The sequence below is a fragment of the Tachysurus fulvidraco genome, chromosome 9, assembly GCF_022655615.1.
Source record: "Tachysurus fulvidraco isolate hzauxx_2018 chromosome 9, HZAU_PFXX_2.0, whole genome shotgun sequence".
Taxonomy (NCBI): domain Eukaryota; kingdom Metazoa; phylum Chordata; class Actinopteri; order Siluriformes; family Bagridae; genus Tachysurus; species Tachysurus fulvidraco.
Window position 1 is genome coordinate 28,402,189 of NC_062526.1, and position 16,326 is coordinate 28,418,514.

The 16,326-nt window shown below is 41.4% G+C and overlaps 2 protein-coding genes across 2 annotated transcripts; both read right to left on the reverse strand.

Moving 5' to 3' along the window:
- Positions 1-6,499: 6,499 nt before the first annotated feature.
- LOC113651785 (trace amine-associated receptor 13c-like) lies at positions 6,500-7,492 on the reverse strand. Its single transcript, XM_027160634.2, has one exon. It carries the CDS (start codon positions 7,490-7,492, stop codon positions 6,500-6,502), a length of 993 nt encoding a protein of 330 aa, XP_027016435.2.
- A 7,513-nt stretch (positions 7,493-15,005) lies between these two features.
- On the reverse strand, positions 15,006-15,998 carry LOC113651718 (trace amine-associated receptor 13c-like). The gene has a single exon (XM_027160565.2). The coding sequence runs from the start codon at positions 15,996-15,998 to the stop codon at positions 15,006-15,008; it is 993 nt and encodes a 330-aa protein (XP_027016366.2).
- Positions 15,999-16,326: the final 328 nt, after the last annotated feature.

Here is a 16,326-nt window from a genome sequence, read left to right on the forward strand (position 1 = left end):
TGAGGTTTACATATGCACCATCACTTTTCTGGGCTGCATCATTAACCCTGAATGAGTTTTGGAACTTTTAACATTTTTGAAATACACATGCTCAAATGCATCTGCATCTGTTTCTGCCTCCTGTAATTTGACACCTTTATTAGGAAACTTAAAACTAATAATCAAAAGTACAAATGAATCTTTTTCATTGAAAATCTGTTGGTCTTCGTCTCATTGCATGTTAATATGTAATCCATATTTTAAGTTTCTGAAGCAAATATAATTAACTCTTTTTACATATTATACGTTACAGTACACATTATATTGTTTAAATTTGATTTGATGTAGAAAAAACAGACTTTTCACGAGAGAACATTTGCTAATGCAGAGTTTGACTGGACTATTTGTAGAGTTATTTACAGAGTTTAACACACCTCCTGAACCACAGATAAAAAAGAGCATAAATAACTGGATTAATGGTGGAATTAAGATAAAGAATGATTACAAGTTTCTGAATGGTTTCTGTCTGTTGTTCAATCACATTTCCTAATAAACTGTAAATATAAAATGGAAGTAAACACACCAGAAACACAGACACTAAAATACTGAGGACTTTAGCTGCTTTTCTCTCAGATTTCATGGAGTGTGAGCTGATTTTCTGTGTTTTAGGCCGTGTGTGATTATTAAGCTCTCTGATAGCAGTGGCATGTTTCTTAGCAATCACAAAAACTAGACATCAATATATATGACATCAATTACAGTCCAAACATCATTCAGAAAATAAAAACATTCTCCAGGACACATTACAGAAATTGTGAAATTTCCATTGAAAAACATGAGTAACAAGAGATAGACTCCCACCACAAACCAGTCCAAAATAATTACAACACAAGTGATCCTCACAGAGACTCTGCTCATGTAGAAAAGGGGATTTGAGATAGCCAAATATCGATCCACAGCAATCAGAGTGATATTATATATCGATAGAATTAATAGAAAACCACAAATTATCCAAAAGATGGTGCAGAAACCTCTCCCAAAAATCCAGCATGACTCTATTGTCCAGATGAACATTGGCGGCATCACTAAAGCACCAACGAGGAAATCTGACACAACCAGAGAGAGCAGCAGCATGTTTGTTGGTGTTTGAAGCTGCTTGAAGTGAAGAACAGAGATGATGATGAGCAGATTTCCACACACTGTTAGCAGAACCACAGCAGCTGAACACACGTACAGTAAGATATAAACTGCAGGAGATACAGATCTCTCTGGACAGGAGAAATGATCACAGTGATCAGACTGATCAGAATGATAAATATGATGTCATGGCTTGTGGGAACAAAAGGCCTAAACTAAATATCCCCATCTCATGTGTTCTTGACTGGACTGATGGGACACTGGTTGCTGTAATGGTAATTTATGGAGAATATCTAAATATCTACAGAATTTTTTTTCTATTTCATGTGTTCTTGACTGGATTGATGGGACCCATGGGGTTCCATTGATTTTTGTAAAGTTACATGGATAATGTAGAAGAAACATGAGTTTGAAATAATTTGGATGCAGGGAGCAAAACTTAAGTTAAGCACTCCCCAGGATCTCAAACTATACTTTCTGTCATGAGGTCTTCAGGGACTTGCCATTTTGTACAGTATTTGAAATTAGTAAATTATTGTGCTTTTACCCATACACCTTTAGTGCTTAACACAACTAATATATTATTTTGGGCACCTTAATTGGTGGGATTACGAAATGTTTATAAATAAAATATTGGCCCCTCAACACAAGCTTCATCAGCATGAAATCCCAGCAGAATCTTTACTTCTTATGAAGACTGAAGAAAGCCCATCTTCCATGCCATCCTGGCCATGTTTTACAGAGGGAACATAGAGAGCATCCTGAGCAGCTGCATTACTGCCTGGTTTGGGAATTGCACCGTTTCAGATCCTGAAAAATCACTCTTCCCCATCACAGACAGTTACAACATTCCCTGCATCTAAAAAGTTATTAGCATTAAAGATGACTGTACACACCCCACACATTCTTCACACACACTCTTCACACACACACTTCACACACCTGCCATCTGGAAAAAGTACCAAAGCATTTGGACCTCATAACTAGACTGTGTAACTGTTTACTTCCTCAAGCCTTCAGATTCCTCAACACCCAGAAGAGAACTGTATTGTACTGCATATATGTTTATAAAAATATCCTCAATATTATTGTTAAAAGTGTGCTTTAGCTCATTATCTTGAGTTTATTCTCATCTTGTAAGGTAGGATTCTGAATTTTGTGTACTTTGTTATTTGAACTGTTATATTTGTAGGGCACTCTGATGAGAGGGACACAGAAGCACAACACAGAGATGGAGGTGTTAGGTGCAAATCTCAAATGTGTTTATTTGTTAACACAGTGCAATGAAAAAGTGGTATTTTTAGAGGTGAAAAAGAACCTTGCATGCTCTTTCTGGATTAATTGAGGATTCCATGGGGAGGTTCCCAATCTTGAAGGAGTCCCAGTGGAGGTGCAGAAAGAGCTTTGAACCCATTAGCTTGGCTCAGGCTCAGCAGACGTTGGCACTTTTGGCTACCCAGAGCAAAGGGATAAAGCAGAGGGATACAGCACATTAATTCCTTCCATGGGCATAACGCAGCCCACCTCCTGCTGGCTGCTAAGCTTGACTTTCTGCTGTGGCATTCTGCTGGAGTGTGGGTGCCCCAGCTGCACTCCTGATTGGCCCCCACTCTTTTGGTGGGAATTTTTCTGCACAACCTTGCAACAACCTTGCAGCTTAATTCAGCAGTGCTGACTGTGATGCTGAAATTCTGAGGAGTGTGATTTCTTTTAGCAGTGGATTTTCTGGGGAGAAGAGTTCATTTGATTGCAAGGGCTTCCTGTTCCACTGCCACATATTTCCTCTCAGCAGGGGTTCAGTTTCTGGGAGATAAACAGGACTGGGTGTTTCCCTTTCAAATGTTTGGGAGAGGACCGCTACCAGGCAGGTAGGTTAATGTCATGGGGAGGGTGATAAGGGCTTTCCTTTGGTGGACAAACGCCCACTCCTTGTAGCTCATCCGCTTCATCCATTCCAACTGACCCTTTTAGTTTTGATTTGAGGGAGGATGCTACAGTGGAGAAGTTAAAAACAAACCACCGATAATATCTTGCAAAACTCAGAAAGGCACATACCTGTTTTTTCATTGTGGGTTGGGGGTACTCCTTGACGGCCTCTATTTCTGAGGTTTGAGAATGCCCAGACCAGCCCCAGATGGCACTTGCGGGGGTTAGCAGGTAGTCCGGCCTTCTGCAGGGCTTCCAGAACTTCCTTTAGATGAAATAGTCAACCAATGTGGAGGAGTGGATGACACCAAAGTCCAGATAAGTAGCCGCAAAGGCCGAATGGGGCAGAGGACAATGTCTATGAGGCACTGGAATGTGGCAAGCACCCCATGTAGGCCAAAAGAAAGAACCAGGTACGGCCAATGGTCATTGGTGGTGCTGAACGTAGTCTTGGGTTTTGCATCTGGGGCAAGGGCCATTTGCCAATAACCCTTGGTCAGGCCGAGGGTGGAAAAATAGTGGGTTTTTCCCAGGCACTCCATGATGTTATCCACCTCGGGGAGGGGGAAGCTGTCACATTCTGAGATTTGGTTGAGCCTCCGGAATTCATTACAGAGGCGGATGCTTCTGTCTGGCTTAGGCACCACCTTAATGGGGTTGGACCATGGGCTGGTGGACTCATCGAAGACCCCATCTTTTAACATTACCCCGTTCCTGTTTTTTTCTCTATGACGTTATGACCAACTTCCGGGACACAGAATGGTCATTGTCGAACCACCATCCCAGAAGGGGTCTTGATCTCATGGTGCACCAGGTGGGTCAGTCCTGGCATGGAGGAGAAAATGTCAGCGAATTGGTCTCTTCACCAGGGCACACTTTCCGAGATCTGTGACAGAGAAAGCAAATGCAGATACACCTGGGGCCAGAGGGACCCACCTCTTTAGTATATTGATGTAGTATAATTGACTGTCTGCATGCTTACCTGGCTGTTGCAGTTTGTAGTTGACTGGGCCTACCTTCTCAAGGACAGAGTACAGGCCCTGCCATTTTGCCAGGAACTTGTAGGATGTGCTAGGGACAAGCAACATGAACTGATCTTCATGCTGGAATTTACAGAACTGGGCTGGTTGGTTGTAGACTCTTTGCTTGTTCATGTGCTCTTTTACTATGGGGCCAACACGATCAATTTGTGCCTGTATGTCCTGGACAAAATCAATGATCAAACAGAATGGAGAGGACTGCTCCTCCCACACTTACCGGGCTATGTCCAACAGCCTTTGAGGTCACCGTATGAAAAGAAGCTCAAAAGGCATGACACCTGTGGATGCCTTGGCCGTCTTATGGATGGTGAAGAGCACATATGGAAGGAGGAGGTACCAGTTCCATCTACCACGAGTGTTTAATTAAAGCACTCCACCAGTCCATCAGTCTGGGGGTGGTAAACGGATGTCCTCAAATATTTGACATGCAACAGTCGACACAGAACTACCATTTGGTGTCCAGGAATGCCCAATGTCGTCTTCCTCAATTTTGTGAACCATTGCTAAGCATTGTAGCTGGGATCAGGGAGGTGGACAGACAACGCCAGTGCCTGAGCCTAACTCTAATTCCTTTGCTTCGTCTCTGGGAGCTTGCTTTGTGATTTCTTCTAAACCAAATGTGGAATTTGCATCAGACTCTAAGAAGCTTTATGGGGGCAATGAGGAGCAAGCATCCATCAAATTGCCATCATATTCTGTGGTGTTGTTACCTGATAAAAGAGTTTGCATTGTCCTCTCTGAGCTTGACAATAGCTACCAAACTTTACAACACCTTTCAACTCCATGTCTCCCATTTTTCACAGACCTCCACACTGAGGTGTCAAGGTTATGGAATAATCCTTATTATATCTGTTTCTTCTCCTCAGCCTCTGCATGGGTATGCGACAATACCTATGGCTGAAGGGAAACTTGCCAGCTCTCTCTCCACTTAATCGGCTGCATGGTAAAATTCTGTGCTGCCATTGAGGCCTTGTTGGGCCATGCTGGCCTTATACGGAAGACCTACAATCCCACTTAAGAAACTTATCTGTGGTCAAAAAAATTCTATGCCTCTTTAGGGCCATCTCCCCTGCTGCCTATCCAGTCGCTTCATGTGCTTCGGGGTTCAGGCATGACAACCCATGCTCCTGGTCCTTGTGTGTTGCTGTCCCCTTAGTTATCCCCTGCCAGCATGTGCTTTCTCCTTCACAGACAACCACCTTCTTGAGAATAGTATGGGATTTAGCCTCAATGCTTTCTCCTGCACAGAGATTATATCTATTCTGCCCTAAAAGGACTCTTTGAGGTGCAGTGTGAGGAGTTATGAGGGCTTTGAGGTAAGAGAGAGCTGGTCAGTTTTTTGCTTTGTAGGCAAGCATCAGTGCAGCTGCATTTTGGATCATTTGCAGAGGATGAATTGCATTCATAGGTAGACCTGACAGAGAAAGCTGCAGTAGTCCAGTCTTGAAATGACCAGCTCCCATTGTCCATGTCATGAAGATTTTAACCTTCACTGAGATAAGGCCAACCATGTGAGGATCCTGAGACATCTAGAGATGTATCAGCTCCATTTGGACTTTCCTTCACAAAGTTTTTGAGCATAAAAGATTCACTTTTGAGTCTGGTTCCTCTCAAAGTTTCTTCCTCTTCCATCTAAAGGATTTTTTCCTTGAGAAAGTCACCTCAGTCACTTCAGACTTGCTCATTGGGGATCAATACAAATGCATTTAAATATAATCCAATATTAATCTTGAATTTTTGTATTATATTTATATTAACTTTTTTTTAAATTTGTATGTTCTGTAAAGCTGCTTTTAGATAATATCCATTGTTAACACATAATATACACATAAATCTGACTTTAAATTTTATCAAGTACCTGGGCAGCCAGTGTGGACAAAAATGGTCAAATCCTTCAAATGTTGTAGACAGGAAAGAAACATGAGTGTGTCACATTAGCAACATGCGACAAAAATGACAGTTGATTATCCATAGTTACCCCAAGCTCATGAGCTATGACTGTGACTCCCTGTTTGATGACTTTTCTTCACCATTCCTTCTCTTTAGCTCTGTTCATAAAACCCAGTCCAGTCTGAGTGTTGCACAATTACAGAATGAAACAAAAACAGTCAGCTTTGTTATTTTTTATCCCTTCATTCATACGTCAGTGTATTTTAGTCAGATGCATGTCAGCATTAATAAAGTCTGAAAACTAAATAACATGCAAACTGTATTCTGAAATATATACTGTATAAATACAGTCTTAGATAAATAGAGTGAATCACTCAGAATCTTCTTTTGAATTTTTTTATTATTAAATTTGCAAAACTTTTTATGATGTTTATTATTCATGAACATGTCTTCAGGAGAACACAGAAAAATATACAAAACAATAGCAATATGTAGGCACTTCATCATGAGGAGTGGAAAAAGACTTTTCATGAAATAACTTTTATTAATGTAGAGTCTGTTCGAAATATTTGCAGTGTAATAATTAATTTAATGCATTTTTGAAACCACGGGTAAAACAGAGCATAAATAACTGGATTAATGGTGGAATTAAAGCAAAGTATGAGCAAAAGTTTCTTAATTGTCTCTGCCTGTATTTCAATAACATTCCCTAATAAACTGCAAATAAAATATGGAAGTAAACACACCAGAAACACAGACACTAAAATACCGAGGACTTTAGCTGCTTTTCTCTCAGATTTCATTGAGTATGAGGTGATTTTCTGTGTTTTAGGCCGTGCGTGATTATTAAGCTCTCTGATAGCAGTGGCATGTTTCTTAGCAATCACAAAAACTCGAGTATACAATATGATTATGACAGAAAGTGGGAATATAAATGAATATATGAGATCGAGTACAGTCCAAATCTCATTCAGAAAATAAACACACTCTTCAGGACATGATAGAAAATTTACGAAACATCCATTAAAATAACAGAGCGCTGCATTATAGACTAGACATATACACCAGTTAGAATAAACAAAAATGCACATTGTTCTCTTAGTGACTGTGTTTGTGTAGAGAAAGGGATTTGAGAGAGCCAAATACCGATCTACAGCAATTAGAGCAATATTATAGACGGATAAACATGTGAGGACACCACCAATGAACAAAAAACAGATGCAGAAACCTCTCCCAAATATCCAGCATGACTCGATCAACCAGATTAACATTGCTGGCATCACTAAAGCACCAACATGGATATCCGACACAGCCAGAGAGAGCACCAGCATGTTTGTTGGTGTGTGAAGCTGCTTGAAGTGAAGAACAGAGATGATGACGAGCATATTTCCACACATTGTTAGCAGAACCACAGCAGCTGAACACACGTACAGTAAGATATAAACTGCAGGAGATACAGATCTCTCTGGACAGGAGAAATGATCACAGCCATCAGACTGATTAAACTCTGTCAGATTCATCAATACAGCATTTCTCTAATGTCTACAGAATTTAAAGTCATAATTCGAATGACTTATGGCTTAGAAGCTCTGGTGGATTTATAGTTTGTAGAAATTAGTCACGCCTCCCTAATTTGAGTGACAGTATGATAGATATGATGTCATAGCTTGTGGGAACAAAAGGAGCTTCCTGTTAATTCACTGTTTAAGAATGTAAATATTTTCTTGCAGTGTTGATGGAGGTTTTTGATTCTCTGATACACTACACCTGGTCTCCACACTGCACCTTAGCTTCCATATAGACATTTCTAGCAAATTTGCCTGGGCCTTATACATGCCATTGTCACTGGCAATGTTTTACTGGTGCTTAGTGTTTTGGTTTCAGTTGATCTGATTAAGTGGAAGAGGTGCAGAAAGTGGTCAAATAAAGGAAAAAGAAAAAAGAAAGGATAAACAAGGCTACAGGAATAGTTGTGCATTTCCTACTTGAATGCTCCTGAACACACAGACACATACCATGTTCTACAGTCTGACTCAGATCCCAAGTCGGTCTACAAATGCCAAAATCATCGCCAATTACTCCATGAAATGTGTGTCTGAAACCTCTTAAACAGATATCAAATAAACTCACACTAATCAAACAAAATCCGAGGATCCATTTTTCATTTTCTCTTTTCAGTGATCCCTCACTACACAAACTGTACAAGCCAAATCTTAATATATCATCTCAAATTATTACCATTTTACACGACTTATATCACATTTAATCTGTGTTACCAGTCTGCACCATCATATGATCACCAAAATTAGTAATTACTCTCTCCTGTGCTGACATAATTGACAGTGGTTAGGACAGAAGCTCCTTATGATCAGTTTACCTGCTATTACACTTTTCTACCAGTAGGGGATCCTGTATACACATGGACAGGGGTGTGCAAATATACACACAATATCATGCACCAGCAAATATGAATCATAAGTATTAAACTATAAGACCATAATCAAATTCATTTTATTACATGTATAGCAGTTAGATCAATTCAAGTCAAGTCAAGAAGCTATTATTGTCATTTCAACCATAAATGGCTTACACAGTACACATTTAAATGAAACAAAGGACTATAGTTTCTCCAGGACTATAATGCTACATACAACAAAGCTACATAAAACAACACAGAACTAAGGACTTAAAGTAAGTTGTCCTATCCACATAAAATGCATAGTGTGCAAACAGTGTGAGACAAAAGACAAACAGACAAAACAAAACACCACAGGACAAATACCCAACAAACAGGATCCAGAATGTTCACCTGTCTCATTGCAAAGTCTACATGCTGATGGAATTTAGTGACCATTGATTTGAGATGTGCATGATTGAAATCTCAGGGTGAGAATTCTGCAGATCACTAATAGCCACATAAAGTTCACATAGTGGCTTCTTAGCATTAGCATCCGGGGGAATGTACACTGCCACAAAGAAAGCAGTGTTGAATCTTTGTGGTAAATAAAATGTCCTGCATCTAACAGTCACAAACACTCCTAGGGATGAGCAGTACAGTTCAGTTGTCACTAAACAAGGTGAGCCGATCTAGCTGAATGGCAGCATCCAGAACAAAGATGCAGGAGTCTTGAAGCTCTCACTGTGTGGTCTGCTTAAGTCTGCTGTAGTTCAGTTGTCATGAAACGCTGCAGCAGTGCTGACGCTATGGGAATGTTTCTGTGAGGAAGTTGTATCTGAAGCTCTGTGTGCACACATGCCATTTTAATGGCTCGGAAAGGACACATGCGTCCATATAAGGGCATCTATGTCACACTGCTCCAGCTTCTATTTGTCTGAAGGAAGCGCGAGAAGATGCCCGGGTCATGGCCAGTGATGCAGCATCTTGTTCCCTTCTCAGGGAACCGGGTTACATACGTAACCTGGTGTAGTTCCCTTTCGGGGGAACTCGATGCTGCATCAGTGCTGACACTATGGGAATGCCAATACCCACGCTGCCACGCACCGGTCGATGACTGCGACAGAGGCCCTGAGAGGGCACAAGCAGACTGGGAACAGAACATCAAAGGCCCTGCAGGACCTGGGACCCTGGAGTGGGGTCCAAGTCATAGAATGTGATAAAGGTGTGCGGAGAGGACCATCCAGCCGCAGCACAAATATCTTCAAGGGGGACACCCCTGGCCAAGGCACTGGACGAGACAATACCCTTAGTAGATTGAGCCCTGATGCCGAGAGGCGAGGCAAGACTGCGGCGCACCTCATAGGCCTGAGTAATGGCCTCTACTACCCAGTGTGCCAGGTCCTGTTTGGAAACCGGATTACCCCTATTCCTGCCCCCAATACAGACAAAAAGGGTGGAGGAGTTACACCACAAGCTAGAGCGGTGGACATAAGTCCTCAAGGCCCTTACCGGGCAAAGCAAATGCAGATTGTCCTGTTCTGCTGACTCATGGGGCAGGAGACAGTAGGCCTGCAGGATGATTGGACAACCTGCCTTGACAAAAAACTGGTGTTGCCATCCTGGGCACCTTAGGGACATATCCTGCCCTGGGGTGCAGAATAGCCTTGGACATGCCAGGGGAAAATTCTAGGCAGGCGGGGGCGATCGAGAGAGCCTGCAAATCACCCACTCCTTTGAGAAAGGCCAAGGCAAGAAGCAGAGCCAACTTCAGAGTCAGAAACTTCTCAGAGGCTGACTCCATGGGCTCAAAGGGGGCTTCCAGCAGCCCATCCAGGACCACAGAAAGGTCCCAGGAAGGAAGTCGTGGTCTACAGGAAGGCCTCAGCTGCCTGACACCACGCAGAAAGTGAGAGACCAGAGGGTTCCTACCCAAGGAGGCAACAAAATGACAGGTTCATAGTTCGCGGTGACGGTGGCCATGTACACCTTTAAAGTAGATGGGGACAGGCCCCGAGAAAAGCAAGACTGCAGGAACTCCAGCACTGTAACGACCGGGCAGTGAACTGGATCCAGACAGTGTTCATCGCAACAGAGTCGAAAAAACCTCCACTTCAGAGCATACAGCTTCCTAGTGGAGGGAGCCCTAGCATTCAGCAGAGTCTCTGTCACCTCAGATGAAAGGCCTGCCTCTATGAAATTGTCTCTCTCAGGGGCCAGACCCAAAGCTTCCATGTCTCGCGCCTGAGAGAGGAGATCCTTCCTGACGGGAACCTCCCATGGAGTGCAGTTCGGGAAGAAGACTAGGTCTGTGAACCAAACTTGAGAGGGCCAACAAAGGGCAACTAGGAGAAGGTTGACTCAGTCATGGTGCACTCTGGCTAGGACATGCGGGAGCAGAGCTACCGAGTGGGAGACAGATGTGCCCGCATAGTGGTCGAGTCTCAAACTACACCCAGAAAAGTGGTTCTCTGAGAAGGAGAAAGCACACACTTTCCTGGGTTCAACCTGAGGCCTAAAGATCTCATGTGGGCAAGCCACAACATCTCGATGACTGGCCGCCATAGCCTTCCACTGGGCCAGAATGAGCCAGTCATCCAGGTAATTCAGTACACGAATGCCCTGGAGACGCAACGGTGCCAGGGCAGTGTCCATACACTTTGTAAATGTGGTTAGTGGCTCAGCGGAGCTCAGATACCACCTGAGGTCCCAATGCCTCACCACTGTCAAGCTCTGTCAGCAGGTCAGCCTGGTAGGCCTGCAAAACAGCCATGGTGTGCAGGGCCACATCTGCTTGGCCTGCTGCCTTATAGGCCTTATCCACAAGGGCTGAAGTAGTCCGACATGGCTGGAGAAAAAACACGTGCCGAAAATGGATTTCTCCAGGACCTCGACACCTCAGCATCAGTCTAGAAAAAAATGCGTGAAGCAGCGCAAGCTCCCAAAACCAAGCGAACGGAGTCAGGGGAATGGGCAAGAGAAATGGAAACACCCGTCTCTTGCACCGCTTCTGCTAACTCAACCTGCGAACCCCATGATCGAAGCCACCGCGCCACCGCAGTGGATGCAGGACCTGGACCAAGAGGCGCAGCCAAAGCTGAAAATATAGCCAGGCAGGATTTGCTTGTCCATAGTAATCTCCAAGGCATGTGAGTGGGCCTGCCATGATGCTGTAGTTTCTGATAAATTCCCTGTAGAATTTGGTGAATCCAAAAAACCTCTGCAGTTCTTTGATTCTAGAGGAGACTGACCACTGATTATGACATGAAACATTCTGGTGTCCACTTCCACTCACTAATTAAGTAGCCTAGGAACGCTATGGTGGATCTCACATTTCACTGCCTTGACAAAAAACTGGTGTTGCAGAAATTCGATTAGAACTTTTCAAACATGGTTAAATTCAGTGTCTACAGTATGTCTGTGGAGTAGATTAGAATGTCATTGATGTCATCTATATGACAGTTATTTAATAAGTCTCTGAATACTTTGTATTCAATACTGCAGAAATGTGTATGAATTTACAGATTATATGCACAGAGATTCATCTCCAAGATACATATCAGAAAAAGCTGATTCCCAAAAAGCCTTAAGTATCATGAGGCGATATGTATATAACTAAATGTTCTTTTACACATTAGTTAGGCTACAGAGTATAACCAGATATCCATAGTGTCCATGTGTTGTCAGAAACACCACTTTCCATTGGTCCCTCTTTCATACACAAATAAGGTTGTAAACCCTCCTGAGGTCCTGTTTCATAAAGATGTCTTGTTTTCTTCCAGAGCTGCTCTGGGGCTGACAGGACTATAGGTTAGGGGTAGAGGTGCCTGACCAAATTCTTATTGTGATATATGTCCTGCCTCCCTGCTGGGTACTCAAATACCTCCCAAATAATTTGGAAAAAATTGCGGGATGGTGGTTCATCTTGGTAGGCCACTGGTTGGTAGGCAATAAATATTTCACATTGTAGCAAGAAGCCTCAACAGTGGTCAAACTCCTTCGACAGGGTTCATCTGTCTGGGTTTGATTCACTGAGAAGGGAGGCCTCACATTTTTATATAACTGTATAAATACTCAAAGGGTAATCTAGAGGTTATTTAAAAAATGACTGGGTTTAACCTCTTACGGACCTCCGCCTATATCCATTGTCCAACAAAAAGTGGTACAGCTCCCACATACTTTGACACACAGGGGTGAGCCTGGTCTCATTTGAAAGAAGAGATTCTCTAGTTTCAGAAACTAGTTTCATTGATTCTAGGCTTTACTGGCACAAAGTTACAGGGGTTTGAATGCAGATTTTCCTGTCCGCCTGGGTTGTTTTTCTGATAAACTGATTAATCTTATTTTTCTAGAACATGTTAGGGACAAACCAACAACTGAGAGTCATAGCCACATGTCTTGGCTTTCACCAAAAAAAATTTCAAGTCAAAAGACCCAAAAAATGGATTTTATATGAATATTTTTTTACGGCCCTGGTCGTCGGGTGCAGCGTTTTTGTGTACTTGTTTACTATATAACTTTGAAATAAAAGGCTGCAGGCTCAGTCTGACAAGCCATAAATAAGCCTAGACTCTCTCTCTATCACTCTGGTGTGAAAACAGGCCTGTAACTTGACACCCTGAGCTGTGAGAGGGACAAAAGGTCAGGGATTACGCAAGAATTCCTCTGCGCATCCAGTTCACGCAGACACAGGCAAAGAACATACTGCATGCCATATACCGTTGGAATCGTCTGCTTATTGGCTAAACGGCTGTATAGGTCCCAGCCCATTTCATTGCTATTGGAAGGAGTAATTGTCAGTCAAAGGCGAGTTCCCAAAAATGAGGTCATGCCACCATTGGCTTCTCAGCCGTCTATCTCTGCCATACAAGCACCGATTGGCTCAAATGAGGGCTTATTTGATTCGTTAGGACCTGGGCTATAAATATGACGTAGGCTTTGAATTTTTGAATATCCCAATTAGGAGTTAGAGCGGCAAAACGAGCGCACTTCTGTTTCCAGTTTTCAGAACACTAACGGAATATTTGCGGCGCGACCAGAGCGTTTTGGATTAAAAGGCTTACAGATTTCAATTCCTTGGACCTGTGTGGATTTTTGTGGATTATTTGTGTTGGAATATATTACCCCAGTGAAGAAAGAGACGCGTCTAAATGTAAGGGAAAACCGGCCTAGCGCCACCTAGGTCAGTTTTGTCCGAAATTTTTTTCTAATTGTATGAAGGCTGTGAATCATATTGTGCTTTGTGTGTGGGCTTAAAAAATATTGAGAGTATAAACTTTACTAGGTAAATAGGTTTTTTCGTGTTTTTGGAGGATTTGATGCTTTAAAGTTGAATTGAAGCTTGTTTCTGGGTCATCCCCTAGTGGTCACTTCTACTTCCGTGCCGTGTACGGCACAGGGCCCGTAAGAGGTTAACTTAGACTACACTGATTGAGTTATTTTCCTATACTTACTTGACCATAAAAAAAGAATGTTTAAAAACCTAAAAAAATAGTAATGTAGTGTAAGATCAACAGAGTAAGTGATTCACTCAGCATGCTGCCCTTTAATATGCCCTCAGTATACCTGGAAAACAATGACAAAGCTAGACAATGATGGTGCTAAAGAAAAGACACTAAGAAAACCAAACACACTTACCTAACCAACATCCTGGCTACACTGCACTTCCCTTGCAAACTTAAGTACGGGGGGAGGCACCTGCCCCTTACATAATGTGTCTATACATGTACTACGTATTATATAATATATTAGCAAGCTCCTTCTTGCCTCTTCCAGCCCCATAAGTAGAACAATACTTCACACAAACAGCAATACCAAAATATGAGCTAGCAACACAGCAATGCAAAGAGCAAATAGTTCCATAAGACAACATCAAGCACCCCAGATTTGTTGACATGCTCGCTCATTTATTGTTGCAAACTTCTTCTGGATGCACTTCCGAGACGGTGTCCACACGGTGTGGCTCCTTCTCGCAGCAAAATGGTCTGGGCAAGCGGCCAACTTTATCACGCTCCCCCACCAATCCCCAGCCATAAGAGAATTGCAGAAACAACATCTAAAATAAGTGCCTTGGCATGTAACAACTATAAATGTGTCACATTCTTTAAAACAATGTTCATGTGAAAAGCAGTGAAAAGCATTAATTTCCAATGTAAAAATAAAGATTTACAGAATTTTATTAATGCTTCTTTGATAGATCATAAAGGAGTCTACAGTAGAGATTACATATTACCAGGGAAATAAATGTTATAAATACCCAAATCCTAAATATTATATCAGTATAGTAATCCACATTTATATTTTGACACTACTAAAAACACAAAAAGTTACAAATTAATCTTTTGTGTTGTTTGTTGGTTTATATATGCTAATTGTTATTATGCTTGATATTCTCCTTATGATGTCTCTTAGTCCTATTTCTAACTATTTAATTATTTTAATAATTTGGAGCTGCTTGAGCAAACATAATAAATATTTAATAAAAGGTTACACTCAAATATTGAAAACAAATTATTGCTCTTACATAATATATTATATTTGAATATGTAATAATTAATGTATTTAATTGATTAATTGTCATCAATAGTGTTATAATATATTTAGGCATATCAGAAGGAGTGGGGGAAAAACATTTTTTTTTATAAAAAAACATTGATTAATGCAGAGTCTGTCTGGAATATTTCCCGAGATATAATTATTTTAATGCACCTTTTAAACCACGAGTAAAACAGAGCATAAATAACTGGATTAATGGTGGAATTAAGAGAAATCACCATCATAACTTTCTGAATTGTTTCTGACTGTAGTTGAATAACATAACCTAATAAACTGCAAATAAAATATGGAAGTAAACACACCAGAAACACAGACACTAAAATACCGAGGACTTTAGCTGCTTTTCTCTCAGATTTCATGGAGTGTGAGGTGATTTTCTGTGTTTTAGGCCGTGTGTGATTATTAAGCTCTCTGATAGCAGAGGCATGTTTCTTAGCAATCACAAAAACTCGAGCATACAATATGATTATGAGAGAAAGTGGAAATATAACTGAATATATGAGATCAAGTACAGACCAAAACATATTCAGAGAGAGAAAACACTCTCCGGGGCACATAACAGAGCTCATGAAGTTTCCATTGATATAAAAAAGTACTAAGTTATAGACCACCACTACACACCAATTAAAAAAAATTACAACACGAGTGATCCTTATAGAGACTTTGTTCATGTAGAGAAATGGGGTTGATAGAGCCAAATATCGATCCACCGCAATCAGAACAATATGATATACAGATAAGGTCATCAGGAAGGAGGCAGTCATCATAATACACATGCAAAAGTCTCTACCAAAAATCCAGCATGACTCGATCACCCAGCTTAAAATCGAAGGCATCACTAAAGCTCCAACAAGGAAATCTGACACAGCCAGAGAGAGCAACAGCATGTTTGTTGGTGTGTGAAGCTGCTTGAAGTGAAGAACAGAGATGATGACGAGCAGATTTCCACACACTGTTAGCAGAACCACAGCAGCTGAACACACATACAGTAAGATATAAACTGCAGGAGATACAGATCTCTCTGGACAGGAGAAATGATCACAGCCATCAGACTGATTAAACTCTGTCCGGTTCATCAATACAGCATTTCTCTAATGTCTACAGAATTTTAAGTAATACAGAAAATGTAAAAAAGTCATAATCAAATGACTCATGGCTCAGACACTGGTGATTTTATAGTAAATAGAAATTAGTCACACCTCCCTATTTTGAGTGACAGTATGATAGATATGATGTCATGGCTTGTGGGAACAAAAGGCCTAAACTAAATATCTCCATCTCATGTGTTCTTGACTGTACTGATGGGACACTGGTTTCTATAATGGTAATTCATGGAGAATAGAAAATTAAAAACAACAACATTCAATAAAGTGAATATTATACAAGTATATAATAAATGTCAGT

Bases quoted from the DNA above. Each gene is read 5' to 3' on its own strand.
- LOC113651718 (XM_027160565.2), bottom strand. From the start codon at position 15,998: ATGAACCGGACAGAGTTTAATCAGTCTGATGGCTGTGATCATTTCTCC.
- LOC113651785 (XM_027160634.2), bottom strand. From the start codon at position 7,492: ATGAATCTGACAGAGTTTAATCAGTCTGATGGCTGTGATCATTTCTCC.